At 41.5% G+C, this 24,533-nt stretch overlaps 2 protein-coding genes across 5 annotated transcripts in view; one reads left to right on the top strand and one right to left on the bottom strand.

Annotated features, from left to right (window-relative positions):
• The window catches only part of LOC144600246 (transcription elongation regulator 1-like), an 80,686-nt gene extending 61,331 nt beyond the window's left edge, over nucleotides 1-19,355 (top strand). For all 4 annotated transcript variants that reach the window (XM_078411804.1, XM_078411805.1, XM_078411803.1 and 1 more), the window contains 7 exons: nucleotides 4,707-4,857; nucleotides 9,325-9,489; nucleotides 11,810-11,992; nucleotides 12,959-13,138; nucleotides 17,153-17,236; nucleotides 17,324-17,424; nucleotides 18,695-19,355. In XM_078411804.1, coding sequence (XP_078267930.1) covers nucleotides 4,707-4,857; nucleotides 9,325-9,489; nucleotides 11,810-11,992; nucleotides 12,959-13,138; nucleotides 17,153-17,236; nucleotides 17,324-17,424; nucleotides 18,695-18,896 — 1,066 coding nt within the window. In that variant the 3' untranslated portion in view covers nucleotides 18,897-19,355. The remainder of the gene's footprint in view (nucleotides 1-4,706; nucleotides 4,858-9,324; nucleotides 9,490-11,809; nucleotides 11,993-12,958; nucleotides 13,139-17,152; nucleotides 17,237-17,323; nucleotides 17,425-18,694) is intronic.
• Nucleotides 19,356-22,430: 3,075 nt separating this feature from the next.
• On the bottom strand, nucleotides 22,431-23,849 carry gpr151 (G protein-coupled receptor 151). Its single transcript, XM_078411228.1, has one exon. It carries the CDS (start codon nucleotides 23,847-23,849, stop codon nucleotides 22,575-22,577), a length of 1,275 nt encoding a protein of 424 aa, XP_078267354.1. The 3' UTR covers nucleotides 22,431-22,574.
• Nucleotides 23,850-24,533: the final 684 nt, after the last annotated feature.

The following is a 24,533-nucleotide window of genomic DNA, read 5'->3' as shown; positions in this document are numbered from 1 at the left end:
ATAAAGGTTCATTTGTAATTGCTTTTGGCAGATCTGTGAATTGGTCACATTGGTGTAAGTCTCGAATTTTATATAGATCAGGTAAGGACAGCAGGTTTTCTAGAATTAGAAAATTCTCAGTACTTTCAGTTTCCTTCATGAGGTAGACTTGCATGGGCCAATTAATTCACTTGCTACAGACAGGGCACTTCACCTCTCCAAAAACGGTTTGGTGATGTTCACAATGGCTGAATGTTCACATTCATGCGCTGAATGATTTGATTCATAATTTTAAAATGTTGCTGGTAAATGCCTTCAAATTTGAGGCTTGGCCACAGGTGCATCAAAATATAGAAGTCCCAAATTTAAGGTCGCATTCCTGCTGCCAGTTATAAAGTCACACCGCATGGAAACTGGTCTTTCGCCCAACTCGTCATGCCGACCAAGGTGCCCCATCAAAGCTGGTTCCACCTGTTTGCATTTGCCCTTGAGCACCAACCACCCTTCACCATCAACCACCCATTTTTACACTAATCATACTTTAATCCCATTTTATACTCCATTTCATCAACTCTCCCTAGAATCTACCACTCGCTTACACACGAGATGCAGTTTGTAATGGCCTTTTAACCAACTAAACCACGCATCTTTAGAACGTTAGAGGAAACCGGAGCACCTGGGGGAAATCCACAGTCATAGGGAGGACTTGCAAACTCCAGACAGACGGCATCTGAGATAAGGATTGCCCCCGGGTCTTTGAAGCTGTTAGGCAGAGACTCCACATCTGCATTTCTGTGCCGTCCTTTCTTTGTACCTTGATGTACGTGACAATAATAAAAACCTATACCTAGATTTACTTTCTTCAAATAGTGTTTAATATTTTTAATGTTGATTTTATTTTCAAAACTGTTTGAATGTTCCTAATTGTTGGGGGTATTCTGAAGCATTCCCTGTGTTTGACAGATAAGGCATGATTTAGTCATCTCTGACCTGATTTTGATGATAATCTGGATTGGTCAATAATTTGACCTCTATGACCTGACTACAATGTGTATGACCTAGCACTGTGTAGGGTCATCGATTGGAAGCTCTCAGTGAGCATGTTTGATCCTCTGGATCTGACGAGACCTGGGTAGTAAAAGCATGCTGCTGCAAAATCCTAATTCTCAATTAGCAGCCCTATTTTGGAGAGGGCCAATAGCTCGCTGATAGATATATCCTTTAGGCTGGATACTGTTGTCCTCCTCAAGGAGCCAGCTGGTGATTTACATCCAGTCTGGTTTTATGGTGGTCAGTAAAGTCCATGTGGACTCTTCTGTGGCTGGGGCAAATGTCGGTGGGTGGTTGGTACATTTACGCTGCTGATGCACGGTCTCGTCATTCTTCATATCGTCCTAAATGTTCTTTTTCCACTTCAACATCATGGGCAATGATTGCTAGCAGTAACGGGGAATGTTGCATTTCTGATTGGTGATTCATGGCCTGGTTCAGTAACTCGAATGCTCAAGAATGAAGCTTGCTGCAGAAAGTGGTGGACATTGCCTGGTTCATCATGGATATTGACCTCCCCACTATCAAAGGGATCTACAGGAAGCGATACCTCAAAGGGAGCTGTTATCATCAAAGACCCACAGCGCCCTGGCCACACTCTCATCTCACTGCTACCATTGGAAAGAAGGAACAGGAGCTTGGGAACCGCTGTCTCCAGGTTCACGAACAGCCATTTGAACTTTCAGAGCTTGATCTTTTACCACACTGTGCGACCTTAAACACTACCTTACCTCAACAAACTACTATGAACATCAGATAGGTTGCACATTGTTCTTCAGCTTGTACTATTATGTTCTGGCTGCCGAGTGTTACTGATCATTTATTGTATTTATTTGTTGTGTTGTGTTATTGTGTCTGTGAAGCTGCAGAAACTAAAAATGTCATTACATTCCTGGAGCATATGACAATTAAACACACTTGACTCTTCTTGGAGGTTTTGAGTACATCCTTCAATCTTATCTACTGTCTGGTAATCCCTTCCTCTGACAGCTCAAAATAGCTGCCTATTCACAGGGGAAAGAATTTTTCTAAGGTCAGAGGGCTTTGTATCAGCCCCCGTGTGGAGTTTTGCCTGCTACTGAATAAATTGTTTTTCATAAAATGCCAACAATCTGTCATTGAAGCCAGCAGTGCAGCTCTAGGTGCAAATGGTACAAATGCTTATCAGAACTACTCGACACCCTACATAATATTTTCAGAGGAGAAAGTGTACATTGAGCAAAATATTCTTCTGAACTTGCCATTTCCCCCTTGCCTGTTCAGTTGTTGAGTGGCACCATAAAATGCACTGAAATGTGCTTTCATGTGCACGTATCTGACTTTGGTTGATCACTGAACCTTTTGGTAAATAGCAACAATTTTTCTTGGAGACTTGAGCTTGCATCATATTGCAGGACCATGTAAAATTCCAAAAAAAAATTGAATTATTAACTGTGAATAACCTTTTCAACATTACGATAGAAAGTTATTAGAATTTTGTAACTGGCTTGATTTTAAAAGATCAAAGCATCAGAACGATGTTACCTTGTGAACTATATTTAAGTTGTATGATATGTGTAGTTATGGTAAGAAGCTGTGGGTTTTTCTATAAGATGTGATTTACCAAGAGCTGTTGTAACTCCGTGGTGCATTGTGAAACGGTCAGCCTTGGTCATGGAGACCGAGGGTTACACAGCATGGAAACAGTCCCTTTGGCCCCAAAATGTCCATACCAAGCAAGTTGCCTTCCTCAGCTCGTCCCATTTGCCTGCATTCAGCCAATAAACCTTTCATTAAACCTTTCCTATTCATGAATCTGTCTGAATGTCTTTTAAATGTTGTAATTGTATTCGCCTCTATCACTTCTTCTTGCAGCTTGTTCCATATACCTACCATCCTTTGGAAAAACGTGCTCCTTAGCCTCTCCTTTAATTTCTTCCCCTCGTGTCCTAATCCTGTGCTTTCCAATTTTTAAACTGCCTGACCCTGGAGGAAAAAGACTGAACGGTTGTTTCGACCAAAGGAAAACCCTTTCCACCTAATTCAGAAAAAAATTGAGTAAATGGAGGCCTGCAGCATTATTTATTAAATGCTGTGCAGGTGTCCTGCACTTAACCTTTCATGTACATGTTAGTAACCAGCAATCCAATCGTTGTTGAGAGGGAAACTGGTGGCACAATAGGTTCAATTACTTTTTTTAACTACTTCAAAGGCCGAATCGCAAAACTATGCAATAACAAATAGAAACATAGAAAAATAGGTGCAGGCGTAGGCCATTCGGCCCTTCGAGCCAGCACCGCCATTCAATATGATCATGGCTGATCATTTAAAATCAGTACCCCGTTCCTGCTTTTTCCCCCATATCCCTAAGAGCTAAATCTAACACTCTTTTGAAAACATCCAGTGAATTGGCATCCACTGCCTTCTATGGCTGAGAATTTCACAGATTCACAACTCTCTGGGTGAAAATGTTTTTCCTCATCTCAGTCCTAAATGGCCTACCCCTTATTCTTAAACTGTGACCCTTGGTTCTGGACTCTCCCAACACCTGAAACATTTTTCCTGTATCTAGCCTGTCTAATCCTTTAAGAATTTTATATGTTTCTTATAAGATCCCCTCTCATCCTTCTAAATTCCAGTGAATACAAGCCCAGTCGACCCATTCTTTCATCAGATGTCAGTCCCGCCATCCCGGTAATTAACCTGATGAACCTACGCTGCACTCCCTCAATAGCAATAATGTCCTTCCTCAAATTTGGAGACATTTCAAGTTTGATTAAAGGGGTGAAAACAGCTCCTAGCCATGAAATTACTCACAGACTGAAAGCACAAACACGATTGTTGTGCTGAGTAATGTAGATCACGGTCTTAATTCAATTTCCTAGTTTATCACGATGTGAACATTCCCACTAGGGAAGCATCTTTGCTTCTGCACTTGGTCTTCGTACTCTGGCCAAAGTTCTTGTCCCTTGATATTTGATTGCAAAATGTCTTGTATATGTAAATCCAACTGAGAATATTATGCAAGTGTAATAAATAAACTTTATTGTGGGATTATCACAATTTCCTTCACCTCTATGATAGTTTTATCAAAAAGATACATGCAAGAGCTTTATGAAATATGAACTGAAATTTTGAATATAAGCTTAAACAGTTTAAAAGGAAAACGACATGCCTGAACGCTGTCCCAGAATGTTTGACTTGCAAAAGTGTTTGTTATGGAAATAGATATTCAAAGCAATTTAAACAAAAGTTTCAAATATGTTGTAGGAAGGAACAGCAGATGCTGGTTTAAACCAAAGATAGACACAAAAAGCTAGAGTAACTGAGCAGGTCAGACAGCATCTCTGGAGAAAAGAAATTGGTCATATTTCAGGTCGAGACCCTTCTTCAGCAGTCTGAATGCTTTCCTAGTGGGAATGCTCACATCGTGATAAACTAGGAAATGGAACACAGATTACAGGACTTCAGCAATCTGAAGAAAGGTCTTGACCTGAAACGTCACCTATTCCTTTTCTCCAGAGATGCTGTCTGACCCGCTGAATTACTTCAGCTTTTTGTGTCTATCAAAAGTTTCAAATAGTTAACATGAGGTTGCAATTATTTTCTCATTTGTAAATATAACCTTTTACTTGATACTGTAATATGCTTATGCTAAGCTCATGGTAGTTTGAATTCTTGGAAATTTTTGTTCCTAGATCCACATTCAGTGACTTTGCTTCCAAATTTGGCAAAGATTCCCGATTCAAGGCCATTGAAAAGATGAAGGATCGGGAAAGCATGTTTATCGAGTTTATTGCCAGCATGAGGAAGCGCGAGAAAGAAGACTCAAAGAGTCGTACAGAGAAGGTAAGGTGGTTGTAGTTCCAGTGGTGTGAGTGGTGAGAGTGTGATTGTCAGGGATGCCAGACCCCTCCCAGCAGAAACCAAAGAAACTGAAACCTTCACTTTTAATGAGTGCTTGCATATTTCAGAGTGCACTTTCATGTTTGAGAAAAAATATCTAGTGTGTAAATGAGCATGCATCAAAAATAAAGGTCATGTGTTAAAAAATAATGAGATTTGAATGTCATGTGGCTGTGGTGTCGAGACCCCTGGGGATGTAGCTTCCACTGTGAGGCAGCTTGGCAGGGAGGTGGCATCAATAACATCACGATAGCAACACATTGTACCTTCCCGGAAGTCCCTGTGTGTTGTGCGAATGAGATTTTTTTCCGCCTCTGAAGCCTAATCATTTATGACATTTGCAAATAGGTGTATTTTAATGTAACTGCTGTTTATGTAAATTTTCTCCATAAATTGCATAAGAAACTAAAAAACGAACATTAACATTTCATTACATTTGCTTTAAAGCCTTGACTGAAGTTGCTTATAATGGTTATGCTGTTCAGAGGGTAATTTGTTAACTGGTTTTGAACATAGTAAATAAACTTGGCTAATTTAAATTTGATTACTGAATTGTAATTTTTACATGTAAATATTTTTATTTGAAAATTGCATGTTTATTTTCAAAATTTGCCTTAAAAATTGTAACATTGATTTTTTGCATTTTGATGTTTTCTAAAGCCCTTTGTAACCATTTTATGTATTCTGTTTTATAACGAGAATAGTCTTTACAGTTTTGTGCTGTGCGGCCTATCATTCAGTTCAGTCTGACAGCAGTCAATCACTGACAAAGTATTATGGGAATCCCTAGTGAGGAAAGAATTGGTGTTTCTCTGTGTGGTGACTTTAGCCTTCCGCAGCTCTGGTACTTTACATTTTTTTAGTTATTTTCCTTGTGAAGTGCAAGTTGTGCCCAAAAATGTATTAAGACAAACGATCAAAAAATGATCTGGATAGACCCAGATCGTGTTCATTCTTTTACTTTTTTGTTTTATTGTTAACTCGTGTAAAGTAAATATATTTCAAGTTGTGTTTTTATTTGAAGTATTCCTAATAAAGTTTAACAAGTTACAATATTAATGGTATAGGAAGATGTGAAGCTTTCTGAGTCCTCTTTATATCTTATTGCATAGCAATAGAATAAGGGCATGCCACTTGGATTACCAAAACAAGGCTTTGTTTCAAAAATATGCTCCATTTTTCTCCATTTAAAAAAATATTTAAAAATAATTGAATAGCTGATCTGTTTTGGATAAACTCAGTCCTGGTCCTCTACTGCCCTTTTAGCAAAGCATTCCAAAGATTCTGTACCCTCCAGATTTCCTCCCCTCTTAGTCCTGAATAGCTGACTGTTTAACGTGTGACTCTGACCAAAGGCTGTAAACATTCCAACCATGGGCAAATTTGATCCTGTATCCATCCTTTCTTCATTGAAAATCAGTATATTCCAATGATTTAACCATCTAATTCAGAGAATGTAGGCCCAAAGGAAAATAAAGAAATTACTATGGATGCTTTAATTCGGAGATAAAAACAGAAAATGCTATAAACTCAGCAGTTTGAGCAACAGAGAGAAACTGAGTTAATGTTTCAGGTCAAAGAAGACCTGAGAGGAAACCCAGTCTACTTTATTGCCTCAAAGGACGATCCTGCTATATTCCACAAATCTATCCCACAAATTAATTCAGTGCCTTACCTCAATCAGCAGTATCTCTTTTCTTGGCTCGACCTGTAACATAATACATGTAACATAATTTCTGGAGTTCGATATAATTCCAATGTGATAACTATACACTCACATTCAGCTCATTTTACAATAAGCTGCTTGACGCTTTATTTGTTTGCTTATACATGTACATCAGTTTCTAATGATTACAGGGCACCTAAACCCCTCTGAACACAAAAACACCTATCAATATCTCGCCATTTAAAAAATACTGTGCTTTTCGATTTTTACCAGCAGATGACCACATTTTTCAGCTTTATATTCCATCCATCTCTTGCCTGCTTATTCACTTAACCAGTCTATAGAAACTTTAAACTTCTCTACATCTTCCTCAAAACTCTCATTGCCACCCATCTTAGTGTCTTCAACAAACCTGGATATAGACCTTGCCACTGATCCCTGTGGCATGCCTTGAGTCTTACAAACGAACAACCAGTTTATTGCCACTATGTTCTGCCCATTAATTTTCCCCAGTCCCATGTCTTCTCAGTTTTTCTTTACTTATGTTTGTCGTATTGAAGGTCTCTTGAAACTCCAAATACACCACATCTATCAATTGCCTTATTACAACCTCAGTAAAGCTCTTAACAAAATTGTCAGTTATGATTTATTTTTCACGAACACATGTTGACTTCCCAGTGCTGTTATTTAAGTGTCCTGTTTCCACTTTCTCATTCATAGATTGTAATATTTCCCTTTGATGTCATGCCCGTGCCTTAGATTGAGATACAGCTGCAGAAATCCGTTCCTATTCGTACAACTCATTACTAGTCTATTTTTCTTTAAAATGGTGGATATTAAGTTAGATTGGGACAGGGTCGAATGTGCGATCTTTGGGTTCCAGTTCACGTTATAGGAGTAGAATTAGGCCCATCGAGTCTACTCTGCCATTCAATCATGGCTGATCTCTGCCTCCTAATCCCATTTTCCTGCTTCTCACCACAACCCTTGACACCCATTCTAATCAAGAACTTGTCTCTCTCTGCCTTAAAAATATCCACTGACTTGGCCTCCACAGCCCTCTGTGGCAATGAGTTCCACAGATTAACTACCCTCTGACTAAAGAAGTTCATCCTCACCTCCTTTCTAAAAGAGGGCCCTTTAATTCTAACCCAATCATTCCTGGAATCATTCTTGTCAACCTCCTCTGGATTCTCTCGCCAGTACCTCCTTCCTCAGATATGGGGCCCAGTTGAATACGTGGCCATTTGGATAAGACAAACAGTGACAAATGTACTGCATCCAAAATATCAGTTTGCCCCTTTATGGTAGAAGGCAGAAAATTAAGGTGGTAATATATTATCTAAAGTATGCAGTAAGTGTATATATACTTTCATGTTTTTTGTTCTTAATGGAAGAAATACTAAATGAAAATGGGAAATTGATTTTAATTTGTAATTTTATTAGCCTTGTCTATGAAACATTAATCCTACTATAGACTCAGCAAGCTTCACAAAACTATGCAAATTACACACTTAAGTTAAGACACAAATATTTTCTTTGCTTGTTCACTTTATATAACCAAAGCCATGTAATCTGCATTATCTGCTTTAAAGTCTGTGTGTTGATTTAATTTTGCATTGAAAGCCCTTTAAAATTATCTGTAGTGTTCAAACTATTTAAAGCATCGGTTGATTTCCAATAATTATTTGACATAGCTTTTGAGGGTAAAATCCATCTGTTATGGATTTGTATAAAAGAGTAGTCTAGATATTTGCTTCTAATTTGTGATTACCATCAGGCATATTGTACATAAAGTTGCCATTGCACAACTTTAAAATTGATTACTTGGCCCATTTTTATGGACGTAGATTGTATGTAAATGAGGTCCAGAGAGAACACTGGTTTTGGATTAAGCACAGAATTCATGATTTAATTTGCAATAGGTTAAATTTAATTTAAAACTTAGTCTGGGTCTTTTTGCTCCACCTTTTAAAGCCTGGTGCTCACTGGAGCGGTGGCTTCTTGATGCTCTAGTCTGCCTGGTATTAACCTTGTGTGAGCTGTTGCCATTAGCTGCCACCTGAAGCACCACCTTGAGCTGCAGAACAGTTGGCTCAGCATGGATCTCAGCAACTCTACCTTCTAGTGTTGCATGCACTAGCATTGCTCAAACTGAAGTGAGCTGCACATAATAATAATAATAATAATACATTTTATTTATATAGCGCTTTTCATATACTCAAAGACGCTTTACAGAGATTTTGAGAACATAGGGAAATGAATAAATAGATAAATAAGTAAATAAATAAATGAACAGAGAAAGGAGACAGAAGGTGTTGGTGACTCCATTTAACCTGAGATGTTTAACTATTAAAACAAAGATATCCGAGATATTTTTAAAAAGTCCGAAGTTAATGCACCTGTATAAATGCAATTCCATAGAAAATTATAAAACCAAAATTTAAATTGCTCAGACCATTACCTGAATCAACCTTAGTAATTTTGTCAAATTCCAATGTCCATGCAGTTCTCCTCCCCAAATAAAGAAAAATGAATAGATGCCATTCTATAAAATATATCTTAGTATTTATGCTTGAGGGCTTCTTTTGTTAGTTTCAGCATAGAATGTATATTCACTTCAGTGTGAGGTAAGTCAGTGAGGTAGTGCTAACTAAAATTTCAAGATCACAAAACTGCTTCCTGACTACATATTCTTCATTTCTGCCCATCCACTTTATAACCTACCAATCAAAACTGAGCAGATAAAAGGCAACTTTTTTGACATGCTGTCTGAGCATCATCTGGACAGTCAATTACGCTGGAGTAAAGTAAAGGAGAAATTTGAGAGCGACTCACGGTACAAAGCTGTGGATAGTTCTGGACTACGGGAGGATTTCTTTAAACAGTACATGGATAAACTGGCCAAGGTAAGCCTTTGTTTATTGAAGTGTCCAAGCATTGCTTCTGAGAGACTTGGTGAGTAGTTCATTTAGAGAGAGCAGCTACTTTGGGACTAGCAGTCTAAGCTGCAGTCAGATGAAGGTGCTGAAATTGGCTACAATTAATGACAGCAAGGTATCCTGGCTTTGCAGCAATTCTTGTCCAAAGTATAGGCGTGTGACTATGGACGCGGTTGGGCTTTGCAGTTAAAACCATAAAACTCTGAAGAACGATCACCTGGTGGAGGTCGGAATATCACAAAGACATAAAAGTGGCAAGATGTGTAAAAACTGTTTCTAAAAGTAAAGTATAGAATCAAGGGGGCCTGGAAACAGGCCATTCGCCCCAACTTGCCTATGCCAACCAACATGCCCAACTTGCCTACGCCAACCAACATGCCCTATCAACTTTGTTATGTCATCCCCCTCGACAGCACCCAAAAGGGTGTGCCTGTTTCGATGGCCACAGGGGTCACTTGCATTCCATCTCTATTTCCCTTCCTTGTGGACACCCACCTGTTCTTTTCCTGGACCATGGGTGTGACAACCTCGCTATACATCCTATCCATGAAGCTCTCATTCTCCCAAACGGTCCCAAGGTCATCCAGCTGCAGCTCCAGTTCCCTAACACAGTCTTTAAGGAGCTGCACCTGGACACAATTCCTACAGATGTAGTCATCAGGGACACCAGCAGTTTCCCTGACTTCCCACATCCTGCAGGAGGAGCATTGTATTAACTTACCTGTATCAACGTATCAACTGAACCAAGACAGGGGGAACTTTTTTTAAACGAGACTCTTACACAAGAGGAACCTGTACCATATCCTACTATCCACCTCTGTAAGCCTCCTTGCCAGAGCCATCTCGCCACAGATCTTGGGCTGAAGACTCACACTTGACGTCAACGCAGCACTTCCCCTCCACACAACCTCTGACCCAACACAGCTGCTCCACTACTCCTCGCCTTGTTTTTTATTAGCCAATTTGGATGTTCTTGCCAATCGACGGGATTGCTGCTCAAAGCTGCAGCTCCTGCTTCGACCTGAAATCAACTTGCCCAAACCGGTTCACTAACTTGTTTTTTTAAAGTGGTCCTGTACCTGCACTGACCTGAAATTCACTTGCTGCAACTAACCAAGTAGACAAAACATTTTAAAATTATCATTGCATTTATTCTTTGCTTGTTTAGTTTAGAGATACGGCGTGGAAACTGGCCCTGCGACCCACCGGGTCCGCACTGACCAGCGATCCCCGCACATTAACACTACCCTACACACACTTGGGACAATGTTACATTTGTACCAAGCCAATGAACCTACAAACCTGTTCGTCTTTGGAGTGTGGGAGGAAACCGAAGTTCTCGGAGAAAACCTACGCAGGTCACAGGGAGAACGTACAAACTCTGTATGGACAGCACCCGTAGTCAGGATTGAACCCAGGTCTCTGGCACTGTAAGGCAGCAGCTCTACCGCTGCACCACCGTGCCTCCCTGTATTATAAGTATATATAACGCCACCCATTCCTTCTCTCCAGAGATGCTGCCTGTCCCGCTGAGTTACTCCAGCATTTTGTGCCCATCTCTGGTGAACTGCATCTGCAGTTCCTTCGAGCTTTCAGAGTTACAGGTGTACCATACAAGTGCCTTCTCTGATGAGCAGGTGCTGATGCCATAGTTTTGTCACATGGCATGAGCTTCACAGCATGCCTCTCGGTTTGCTCATCCTGTACCTGTCAAAACAGCAGGGAGTCAAAAGAAAAGGTGATAAGGGAGTGAAGAAGTGTGTTTTTGGACTAATAATGGAGAGGAAGAGAATTTAAAGGCCAACAAAGCAATTTGAGAGAGTAATTTTTTTAAAGTTTGATAAATTGAAATGTGGGGAAGTGACTGAAGCAATTGTATTGCCATAAAACTAGCTCATTAATAACTCTATCCTCCATGGCCTCTTGCCTCTGATGGCAATACAACAACAGAAATGTAACTGCTGGGGAGAGCTAACAGGCCTCTCACTGCTGGTGATAGCTGAGCAAATGAGCAATGGTGCAAACATCAGTCAGAAAGATTTGAGCATGTAATCCCCTTTGGTGACCATATTTTAACCTGTGTTGATTTGCCTCCAATTTTAACTGCTGACAGCATTGTCATGCCGTAGTTACTCTTTTCCAGCTTAAATGTGTCCTACGCAATAAATCTTGCCATTCAATAACATTTCTTTATTAAATGTGCAGCTCTACCTGTCAGTGCCTTTTACAAAAACGGAAATACTATGTAACCCCTCTGGAACTCCACTGTCTTGTTATTGCCTTGCAGCACATAGATTCCGATAAGGAAAAGGAACTGGAGCGTCAGGCAAGAATAGAAACAAGTTTGCGAGAGCGAGAGAGAGAGGTTCTCAAAGCTCGCTCGGAACAGACCAAGGAAATTGACAGAGAACGTGAACAACATAAGCGAGAGGAAGCCATTCAGAATTTCAAGGCTCTGTTGTCTGATATGGTAAAAACCCTGTGTGTTCAGAACATAAAGCACAAGCTCATTTTTTGTGTTGAACTTATTTTCTCAGTACTCCTAAATTAATTTATTGGATGATGATTATTACTTGGCATAATTTAGTACTTTTCCTTGGTGTTAAATGGAGTCGATATTGAGCAGTCTCACATGGTGCTAATGTAGTATCTTAAATTTCTATCAGTGATTAATCCATAGTTAAAATGTAATGAACTCTGTGTTGAGGCTTGTATTGTTTTGAATTTAATTATTTCCTCTCTCACCTTATGGTAAATTGAATTTTCTTTTTAACATTTTCATATTTGGTAATGATGCGTTAAATGCGACAAAATCTATTTGAAAGTTTGTGGGAGCCAGATACCAGGCAAGCTTCAATTCCATCACTCTGGAAACCATTTGTCCATTAGCTGATTGATATAGTGTGTAGGAAGGAACTGAAGATGCTGGTGTAAATCGAAGATAGACACAAAATGTTGGAGTAACTCAGCAGGACAGGCAGCATCTCTGGAGAAAAAGAATAGGTGACGTTTCGGTTTGAGACCTTTCTTCAAACTGAAGAAGGGTCTCGACCCGAAACGTCACCCATTCCATCTCTCCAGAGATGCTGCCTGTCCCGTTATTACTCCAGTATTTGTGTCTACAGCTGATTTATATAGTCTGACTTAAAATTGCTCATGGGCAATAAGTCTATAATCTTTAGTGAAACGTTTAGATTTATTTTCCTTTCTGCTGAATTTCTGATCTTTATTTGATGAAGAATGCTTCTAAAAATAGATTCCATTAGCATTGTGATTCCATGTAAATACTTCCACCAGTCACCTCTTTGTATCGTCTTGATTTTGTTTTTCCTCATGCACCAGGTTTTATCCCAATTTTTAAAGAGTACAACTCAGTTATTTATCTCATAACACCTTTCCTGCTTTTTAAAAATTCTTATCTTTTCATGTTCTACAGGTCCGTTCTTCAGATGTTACATGGTCGGATACCAGGAGGTCCCTAAGGAAGGACCACCGCTGGGAATCTGCTTCATTACTGGAAAGAGAAGAAAAGGAGAAAATATTCAGTGAACATATTGAGGCTCTTACAAAAAAGAAGAGAGAGCATTTTAGGCAACTTCTGGATGAGACTTCAGCGGTGAGTACAACTGGTGTGCAGTTACTTATCGACAAGAAACTGAGAGGAACACGATAGGAGTACAAAATTGAGAGGCAAATATAGGATAGATCGCAAGAAGTTCTCCCAATGGTAGATTATATCTAATGCCAGAGGGCACAGGCATAAAGTGAGGAATAAGAGTTTAGAGTGTATTTTAGGACTTTTTGTCTCACAGAAGTTGGTTGAAATCCCCATTCCCATTCACTGGTCAGGACAGGTACTCCCAACATTTAAAAAGCATCCGGTCAAGTACTTGAATCACCAAGGTCTGGTAGGATACAGAGCTGTCTGGGATTACAGATGGACAATTGATAGGGGCTGTAGATATGGTGGGCCAAAGGGCCTGTTTCTTTGCTGTCTAACTCCATGAGCTTGGCAAAACAAACATGCCACAAAGTATGGAGTAGCCCAGCAGGTCAGGCAGCATCTGTGGAGAACATGGATAGGTGATGTTTCACAGAGTGCTGGAGTAGCCCAGCGGGTCAGGCAGCATCTCTGGAGAACATGGACAGGTGATCCTTTGGGTTACGCCCCTTCTTCAGGCGAGATCAGTCTGAAGAAGGGTCCCAACCCTGAAGGTTACCTATCCATGTTCTCCAGAGATGCTGCCTGACCTGCTGAGTTACTCTTGCATTTTGTGTCTGTTTGGTAAAACAGAATCTGCAGTTCCTTGTTTCTGAAAGAAGAAACACGCCTAGACTTTGTAGTTCAAAATGTTATTTGTGGGGAAATGCATGAGGGCATACTTTAAAAACATGCAAAAAGCTTAAGTTTATTAAAGGATACTTTTACACATCTAATATAAATTTATTTGGAGCTTTATCACAAAACCTAGTTACTATACACACAACCTTTCTTCACAGTTGCAATGACTGTTGTGATATGAAGAAGTTACAATACATATTTTGGGACAATTTCACAATCCATGTTATTGGGGAGAAAAGGAGCAGGTTACAAAGTAAGCTTGCCTGCCTACTGTTATCTCCTACTTTAAACAAGATTTTAGCTTGTTTTTCTCATGAGTTGTTGGCATTCCAGGCAAGGCTCACATTTATTAAGAATTCCAAATTGCCATTGAAAAGACAGTTGCGAGTTATTGTCATGAACCATTCCAGGTATTGGCCAAGGTGACGATGCTTTCAAAGAAACCTTAATTGGCTGCTGCTGTACATTCCTTTCCTGGTGGCCGTCATAGACAACGATAGCATGTGACATGTTCCTGACCAGAGGAGCTGCCCCTCCCTGAGCACTCCCACACATCATGTGAGCACTCCCACACACTCCTGCTGCACACATGACCTGAGCACTCCCACACTCTTGTATAGCTGCTGTGCAAGGTAGTTAAGGTAGATACTGTCACAACGTTTGAGAAACATTTAGACGGGTACGTGGATAGGATAGAATTAGAGGGATATGGGCCAAACGCAGGCAGGTGGGACTAGTGTAGATGGGGCATGTTGGTCAGCAAGGGCAAATTGGACCGAGGGGGCTGATTACACATTGTATGACTCTATGACTAGGTCGTGAATGGAGCTGAAGTTGAGCAATCATCAAAGAATGTCCCCACCTCTGATAGTCAGCTGAAGATTATTAATGAACAGCCAGAGACAGACCAATAACACTTTATTCTAGAACTGCAGCAGTGATGTCCTGGGTTGAGATTAAACCACCATTTGACATGCATATATAAATTTTATTTTTCACCACATTTTATGCCATAGCTATTCATCTCATTCCATCTGAACAAGCTCTGAAGGAACTATTCACTTAACCACATTATTCTTCAATAAACAGCAACTGAGGCGACATGGGCCCCAGATATAGCCCCACGTGTCATTTCTGTGGTCTTAGTTTATTGGAACTGAGATTCCTGACTTCAACAACTGTGATCATAGTAATAGCCCTGTAAGAAAATAACTGCAGATGCTGGTACAAATCGAAGGTATTTATTTCACAAAATGCTGGAGTAACTCAGCAGGTCAGGCAGCATCTCAGGAGAGAAGGAAAGATATTGGTGGAGACAGGAAGATAGAGGGAGAACTGGGAAGGGGGAGGGGAAGAGAGGGACAGAGGAACTATCTAAAGTTGGAGAAGTCAATGTTCATACCGCTGGGCTGCAAGCTGCCCAAGTGAAATATGAGGTGCTGTTCCTCCAATTTACGGTGGGCCTCACTATGGCAATGGAGGAGGCCCATGACAGAAAGGTCGGAATGGGAGGGGGGAGTTGAAGTGCTCAGCCACCGGGAGATCAGGTTGGTTAAGGTGGACTGAGCAAAGGTGTTGAGCGAAACGATTGCCGAGCCTGCGTTTGGTTTCGCCGATGTTAAGAAGGTGACATTTCTGGCCAGTAGTGGGGTCCCGTTGTAGGTGACGGAAATGTTGGATTTGTTGGATACGCTGGCTGGTGGGGTGGAAGGTGAGAACGAGGGGGATTCTTTCCTTGTTACGAGTGGGGGAGGGGGAGCAAGAGCGGAGCTGCGGGATGTAGAAGAGACCCTAGTGAGAGCCTCATCTATAATGGAAGTGGGGAAGCCCCGTTTCCTGAAGAATGAGGACATCTCTGATGCCCTAGTGTGAAACACCTCATCCCGGGCACAGATGTCATGACAAAGCTACCTGCTGTGAATTCTGACACAATACATTGCAGAATGGAAACAAGCTTGTTATTGACCTCAATGCAGAGCCAAAATGTCAGCAATGTGTAACAAAAATGGAAAAACTATTTTGGTGTCATGGCTTAAAATTGATACGGGTAGCCTTTACTCTAGTACATCGTTTAGTGCTTAAGAAGCATTCCCAGGAAGGAGAGCACTGGAGAAAGTGACACAAAAAGGAGTGATTCTAGAGATGTTTTACTGACCGTGCTACTACACTGGGAACCAGGTGGAGGGCCCGGATCTCTGCTGATAGTGATTGAAGTATTCTCATTGCCTCACAGTTAAAGTGATCTCATTGCCTCATGGCTCAATGTGGATTGAGCCACATGTGCAGGAGCTATCTGTGAGGGCTGATCTTGGGCAGGTCTGGGGCAAGTGGTGTGGCAGCTCAGTGCTGAGATGTGGGGCTCCATGGTGAGTCTGGGCCCACTGCTGGGATCTCTGTGTTGGCTTGCACAATGCTATAGTCTCTCTCATCACTTCCTGTTGGAAGTGATGGAGCTGCTCTCTCCCCTTCCTTGTTACGCAGCTCTCCCTAGCCCAGGTGTGTTTCTGTGGTAACAAGTTCAATGACCAGCAATAACAAAGTCTCCAGCCAAGCAAAGAGAGGGAGGTGGCAGTTTGATGGGAGAGTGTTGCATCTGGGTAATCAGTCCTCCCAGCCATTGCCAACGCTTTGCAGCAGCCTGCACTAAATGTGTTGGACAGGGAGCGGCCCTGATTGCTGTATTTAGGCACTGAGCAGCTTCACTGCCTGCTCCAGCCCTCTACACGTTGTTTCTGTGGTTCACTTGCATCGGCGTATGTGGTCATAAGATCACTATGTCATCACTGTGTGAGCAGCAGCAGCAGTGATTCAAAACACGTTCCTGGTAGAGCAGCGTGCAACCCAATTGGAGAGTTTTATTAGTAGAGCGCACGAACGTCAATGTTCAGACTGCAGAACCAAGAGCATTAAAGCAAAGAACAATTCTGTGGGGTAGCACAAAGTGTGGTATCCATGGATTTAGCAGATGTATGGGGCTTCAGGAAGCTTAATTTGAAGGAAAACATTGCATTTCCAAGTGTTCTGTGCAGCACCGCCAAAGGTTTCTGAAACCAAACGGCATAATGCTGAGACGGTGCAAATCTGAAATACAACCCACATATGCTTTGGCAGATAGACACAAAGTGCTGGAGTAACTCAGCGGGTCAGGCAGCATCCCTGGAGTAAGCAGGATGGGTGATGCAGCAGTTGTGATGGTGAAGTTAAGATTTCAGATCAATTACAATTCTGTGAGCTTTCTGGTGAGAGTTTCTTGTAAATTTATTAACACTTGATAATTTTGCATTATAGATTACTCTCACCTCTACTTGGAAAGAAGTAAAAAAGGTCATCAAAGAGGATCCTCGCTGCATCAAGTTCTCCTCAAGTGATCGGGTAATTGATATGTCTACCAAACTTTCAAATGGTTCACTCTGTCACCCATGGACAGACTTGTTATTACTTGATTATGGTCTCTTTCAGAAAAAGCAGAGGGAATTTGAAGAGTATATTCGGGATAAATACATCACAGCCAAAGCAGACTTTAGAACACTGTTGAAAGAGACCAAATTTATTACTTACCGGTGAGTAACAACGTCTGACCCCTGGTCGAAAAGGAAACTTGCACATTGGAGAGTTTGTGGGAGGAAAATACAGAACTTTGTGGAATTATTGAACTAATGATGGAATGAGGAGTATGGGAGATAAATCTGAGATGGAGAATTACAGTGCTGAAAAAAATAAATAGTGTGAGGGGATGCTGGAGAGAGATTGGAATTGGTATAAATGTTTTAAGTTAATTAACCAATGTACAGCAAGTCAAAGGATGAGTCAGGTGTGGTACAATTGAGAAGCATGCAGGTAAGTACTTGCATTATCAAAGCATAGAAGGCTGCAGGCCTAATGAGGATGAATAGGGTTGGTGTACAATAGGTGGCATTTACATTATGTGCTGTATGACTTGACTGATAGGGGCAGCGTTCTATTCGTGTAAGGTTGAGGGGCTGACTGTGGGCATGTTAAACAGGTTTGTTTGATAGCGATTGCACAGTGAGCATCTCTGCATAGCAGGGGTGAGACAGTGAGATAGGGTTACTGTTAAATGTGAAAGCGGTCAGTCATTGCAATGTGGAAGGCATGGAATTTGAAGCTCTATTCCAAGTTAAATTAAATGCTGATGTTGCAAAACTTATCAGCGTTGGCCAAGGGAACAGATGAATTGTTTTTACCTTCGTGGCATCAGGGAAGCTGGCTTAGTTTTTAGTTGAATTAAAGCGATTTACAGCCTTTCTGGGGCCAGATAAGATGAAAAACAGTCTGTTTGCACTGAGGGTTGAGAGAGGTTATTGTGAAGCAGGTTGTGGACACAGTGTTTGTGAAACCTGTTTTCCGATGGTGCCTGAAAGGATGGCATTGATGAGACTATCAGTAGTAATGAGGTTGGAGATTGAAATTGGCAAAGGGATACATGATTGGACCTTGTCTCGCTGCATTGGATAGATCAGAGTTTGTCTGAGAATATTGGCATTGAGATTGATGGCTTCTGGGGTAGGGTGGTCTGATTAGCCATCACTAATGCTGCAGACACATTGAGAAACGTATCAGGGTTTGGGAGTGCAAAACAGGAGGTAGTGTTCAGGATACACAGGTTGGAAATAAACTACAACAGAGGGGCATCCAGCTTGAGAAGGTCTTCATAGTCTGTTATAAATAACCACAATGGGATGAGTTAGTGTCAATTTAGTAACCACTGTCTTTTCACTGTTTTAAACGTGTAGAATTGGTTGACATAAACCACTGAATAGCTGTCTGCCAGGAATAAAAATTGTCAAGGGCTTTATTTTTCTCCCCAAGATCGAAGAAATTATTGCACGAGTCAGATCAGCATTTGAAAGATATTGAACGGATCCTTCAAAACGATAAGAGGTACTTAGTATTAGAGTGTGTGCCGGAGGAGAGACGCAAGCTCATTATGGCTTACATTGATGACCTTGATCGACGAGGACCTCCCCCACCACCCACTGCATCAGAACCAACCAGACGGTCAGCCAAGTAACACCAAAAACAATTCTCCTGAGCATGAGTGGGCTCCCCATCAACTGAGACTTGTGCATGAGTCATCTGCCAGACCTATCAACGTGTGTGCAGTATTAATGTGTCTGCTTTGTCCAGTTTTGTATATAGTATGGACACATTTGTACCAGCTTGTCATCATGTTGAAGTGGAAGCTTTGACTCATCATTCGGTTGTGTAAAATAAAGAACTTTTTTAAAAAGAAAATGCAGCTGATGTAGTACTTGCAGCATGGTCATTAGTCCAACCAAATGGCTGTGCAAAAACAACTCTGTAAAAACTAGCATTTAGTTACTAGTAATTTTCAAAGTCAGTCACTGATCTCAAAGGGGGTTTAGTTTGTGACATTTAAGCTTTTACTTGTGTTTAAATGTAAGTTTCCAAAGTGACTTTATTAACTAAGGTGTTGGAAATGTTGCCTAGTTGAAATGTTTACTGCAATAAACCATCTTTTTTTCTAAGTTTTGGAATGCATTTTGCTTTGTGTTAATTTAAGTTCTTTTTAAAAAAAGGTTAGAGGTATTGAAAATCATAAATTTGAATGATTTTAATTTTGTAGTTAATTAACAAAGGCAACGTTAGTCGAACCACTGCTGTGGCTCCAGTACCTCGGATTCAATCCCGATCTCCACTGTCTATGTGGAATTTGCATTCCTCCTGTGACCACACAGGATTTCTCTGGTTGTCCAGTTTCTTTCCACATTCCGGAGGTCTGCAGATTGATGGGTTAATTGGCTGCTGCAAATTGCATCTGTAGGTGGACTGAAATTAATGGGAAAGTGGAGAGAAGAGGTTAAAGGGAAAAGTGGTGTGGAAATGAGACTGCTCTTGAACCAGCATAGTAGGTGGCTATTTGGTCTATGGTGAATATGGTAAGTGTATTCAGTTTATCAAGCATCCATCTCTGGGTTATCATGTAATCAGAATTATGGGGCATGCTCAACCTAAAGAATTAAGTAACCATTGACTTCACCTGAGTGCCTATTTGTCATTGTGTGTTGACAATTGCAGCACCTGAAGTCCCCAGGACCCGTCTTGCTCATATAACCAGCAATGTTTTTTGACAGTGCTGTTAATTGGACTTCAGAAGCTGCAGCAGAGATTCTTCTGCCAAGGAATTTTAGTTTGTTCACTGGCTAATGAAAAATCCTAACTTGGGAATTGGATAAGAATTACTTAATAGTTGGTGTGGAAAAGGTGGTTGAAGAGCCTTCTTCTGTGTTGTATGGCTGCTCTTATAGTAGCTTGGCCCTGTGGACAGTGACATATTGAAATAAATCCACACTGTAGATGCCATTGGGGTCCTTGTATGCTTCCCAAAGCTGACCTCAGTATATTTTATATTTAGTTGCATCTGTGTTTTATCTGGAAACCAGCTTAAAGTTCCCACCTGCTTAAATATCTTTGATTTTTTTGTTTTTGGATTGAATGGGTGTTCAAAGTGATCCTTGATGGTGCAGAGTGAAAGCCATGGAAGCAGCACACAACATAACGCTTGCACTGTGAACATTACCTCTAAGACAAACCTGAAGGAATACTTTAAAGGAGTAAAGTTGCTGATAACTGCTACAAAGTGATAAGACTAAACCGTATGCACCCGCATTGTGCACAGCTAACTAGAACTGGGTTATTAATTCTTAGAAATATTATGATCTTTTTGCAAGATTTAACCTGATTTTTAAAAATAAATTTTTAGATTTTTTTTTAGGTTTAGAGATACAGCGCGGAAACAGGCCCTTCAGCCCATCGAGAGCGTCGCCCAGCGATCCCCGCACATTAACACTATCCTACACACACTAGGGACAATTTTACATTTTACCCAGCCAATTAACCTACATACCTGTACGTCTTTGGAGTGTGGGAGGAAACCGAAGATCTCGGAGAATGTTGCTGCCTGCCCTTTCACAAGTGAAATTGTCAACATTTTGTATTGCTTTTCCTATTCCCGCATCGTTAGTATCAGACATTCTCTGCTTTTTAAAAAAATGCCTTAATTGGCATCAGTTGGTTTCTTGATTGAAACGAAGATTTATTTCATGAAATGTATAGAAAGGTTTGGCGTTTATTGATTATTAATCTGTTTGGGGAAGGGGAGGGTCGGCCAACACTCCCTCTTAACATTTCTCACAATCAGTGGCTCCTACTGTATGTTTACATCCTACTGGTGCTTTTCCCTGTTGGAAAATACCGCCACTTAAGCGACTGTTTTGCAAGTTATCTTTTCACCTCTCCAAATGGATTGGGATGCTTGTGAAATGTGAAACCAGACTTCAGAGTTCATTTCACACACACACAGTGATACATATTACCCGAGTTGTCGTGGATCAAAGAATATTCATCATGTCACTGTTTAAAAATGTGAAATATTCGGAAAGGCCGAGAATCAGATCTGCAGCTCACATCTCGTATTTCAATCGCGCTTCTGTCAGCATTTTTGGTATCGACGGCCTGTGCACAATTCTGGGTCTTTAGGGCAATAGATCTTAAGACGTTTGAGCAGTGCGAAAGTATGGATTTTTCAGCAAGCAATTTATTCATACACGAAACTGGATGGAACTATTTATTCTGCGCCCACTTAGCAACAAGTAATGTCTGACACTACATTACTTTAAACACACGGCGAGGCAAAGCAGCTACAATTTAAACATTGAACGCTTCATATTCAACAATATTACGTTTTAACAAACCATCATCCGTTACAATATTCGTGAGGAAAAAGAATACGCGGCCAAACGGAATTTAAGTTGGGATTATGTTATTGGCGTTGGGTCAACAGACGCCTTCAATGCACAAGGTCTATGAAGATGACGACGTTGCAGCAAAGTTCCAAAGTCAATACGTTCCAGGCACTGCTAAGATACAAACTGATGTTATATTTATCATAGAGAGCTCCAATAGAAAAAAGGCAGGTCTCTAAAAACAGAACACACCGAGTTATACCCACCACGTTAGCCTTTTGCTCACTCTTTACACATGGACCGCAGCTAGACATTTAACAGTCACGCAGTAAGTATCTCGTGTAGCGGGTAACTTCGTAACCTTAAAGCGTCCAAATCCAGCCGCAAAAAGACCATGAGGCGATGATCCAGTTGAAGATTAAGATGGGTAAAATAATTATGAAGGTGTACAGCATAGACGATACAGGTGGTCACGATCAACACAAGACCCTTACGTAAATCCTATTTTCTTATGTCAACTATACAGAGATGGGTACTCGGACTCTGGAGGACGTTTCGCCATTCAATATTACTTAGCCGATCCGCTTGAAATGCTTCACTCGGAGATATGGTTATATGCTGCGATTTATTCACAAAGTGCTGGAGTAACTCAGCAGGTCAGGCAGCATCTCGGGAGAGAAGGAATGGGTGACGTTTCGGGTCGAGACCCTTCTTCAGACTGATCAGATGCTGCATTTGGAATAACCCCTGCATCCGAGAACAGCTTCACCCGCAGAACAAGTGTTTGTGTTTTGTTTTCTTGAAATAAATTCAACAATCAGCAGCAATCTGACCGGCTAAACCCATTCCCCCAATTAATTTCGAAACTAGTTTTAGATTGCCATTGGGGGGTATTTCTGCAGGAGGACTTGGACTCCTGGTGGAAAAGGCATAACTTTAATTCAACCCCACCTGCCCAAACTGCTGTTGGCCATCCTGCTTCTTCACATCTCGTTGGCGGTGTCGGGGTGATGTGCGTCTGATCCACTCTGATGTTCCCAGGGAATCGGGTCTTCTTCGACAGTGGCGACCGGCTTGTGTCTCTCCTCCCAAAACTGTTCCATGTCGGACAGGACGATGTCGGCGGTTTTATTTGTGGGGCTCTCCGCTCTTTCTTGAGCGAGATCGCTGTCTGGGACTTGCACCGCTTTCTCGTGCTGATGCTGGTCGGTCGGGAAACTCTCTGATCTGGACTGCTGGGGCTGTGCACCTGAGAGGCTGGGAGACGTTCGCGGCTTACTGGAGATCAGCCTTTTCCAAACACCCATGAACCCTTCTTTAAACTCTTCAGACTTCACCACGAAGATGAGCGGGTTGACCGAAGAGATGCCGAACACTAGGACTTGAGAGAGCACGACGAAAGCTGCAGGTGGCGAAGGGTCATCCTTGTGGACGTGGCGAATCCACAGCCAGACCACCCATTCTGGAGCGCACATGGTGGCGAAAGCCAGGCTGACTCCGAAAAGCATAGCGTTCAATCGCTTCCCTCGAATCTGATTCCGCAGGTTCTGGTTTTTAGCTCCTCTGCGCTTGCATCTCCAGAAAGCCTTCCAGTGATAAGTGAAAGTACAGATCACAGGAAGGCAGTAAACCAACGCGGGGTACAACTTTGCAAACACCGCCAGAAATTTGGATGCGCGTTCCGGCCAGTCTAGAACGCACATCGTCGTCTTCGCTTCACGGTGGACACTCGCGGTGAGCCAGTGAGGGCCGGAGAGGATTATCGCCAGCGCCCAGATACACACGATGAGTACGGCCACTTTCTGGTGCCTGATTTGGACTTGCTTGGACGGGTGTGTCACGTACATGAAACAAGCTTTGGCCAGCACGGCTAAGGTGAAACCCTTGGCGGCCATGCAGCTCTGCAAGAACCAATCCACTGTTTTGCAAGTAAACCAGCCGAGAGCCCAGACGGGTCTGGAGTAAGCCACTGCCCTAAAGGGGACACAGATCGCCACGATCAGGAGGTCAGCCGCGCTCAGGTTGAGTATCAACGAATTTATCATCGAAGTTCGACCCTTTCTTGCATTGTTGATCAAAACTGCAATAACCAGAACATTTCCAGCAAAACCGACCAAACAGATCAAGGCTAAAATCAACGGGGTCGCGATGTTCAGCTGTTTGGGCTCGGTATTTTGATATCCTCCGTCCAAGTGGGCGACATCATTGCTAACATTGGGAGCGTTGAGATTGATCATTTGAACTGGAAATTTCTCCATTGGGATTACACTGGAACACGTTTTTGTTTTCTTCTTTTGATACGTATGACTTCTCTCCAGGGTTCCTCGGTAATGCTGCGTGAAAACGGAGCTCAGCAAACCAGACTGGCAAACGGCTGCATGAGAGATATTGGGGAAAGATGCGCAGGAGCTGGTTTCAGCACCTTGGCCAGCGCCGATTTGCAAGTCTAATAAATACACAACAGCCATGGGGGGAGGGAGGGGGGGGGGGGGATAAAAACGTATTTACCGACCCACCTACTTCATAAATCATGCATATCGTTTAACATTAAGGCATGAAAACATTGTTAACACTTGAATCATATTTTTTTACGGAATGCTGCAAATTAATATTAAATTAATATTAAATTTTACGTTTGCTTTATTTTCTGTATGTCAGCCGCAGATCCTTTTGATCAGGATTAACAAGTGTCTAAATGACCTCGATATCAAGCGATTTCCTTCGTATTCACAGTCTATACTACAGTACTGTTTCGGACATTGAAAAGCGTTTTGAAGTTATTTTATTAACATTTAGCATTGTGGAAAATTGCAACATTTAAATCGCTTTGCTGCCTTCTACTTTTGCAAATTGGGCGTGTAGGTCGGCTAATATCACGACATGATATAGACGGCATGTCAGTTTGGAAGATATACTTAGTCTATTTCAAGTAGTATATTTCA

Source organism: Rhinoraja longicauda, chromosome 14 (genome assembly GCF_053455715.1).
Source record: "Rhinoraja longicauda isolate Sanriku21f chromosome 14, sRhiLon1.1, whole genome shotgun sequence".
NCBI classification, from domain to species: Eukaryota; Metazoa; Chordata; class Chondrichthyes; order Rajiformes; family Arhynchobatidae; genus Rhinoraja; species Rhinoraja longicauda.
This window is presented reverse-complemented; position numbering and strand designations above follow the sequence as displayed.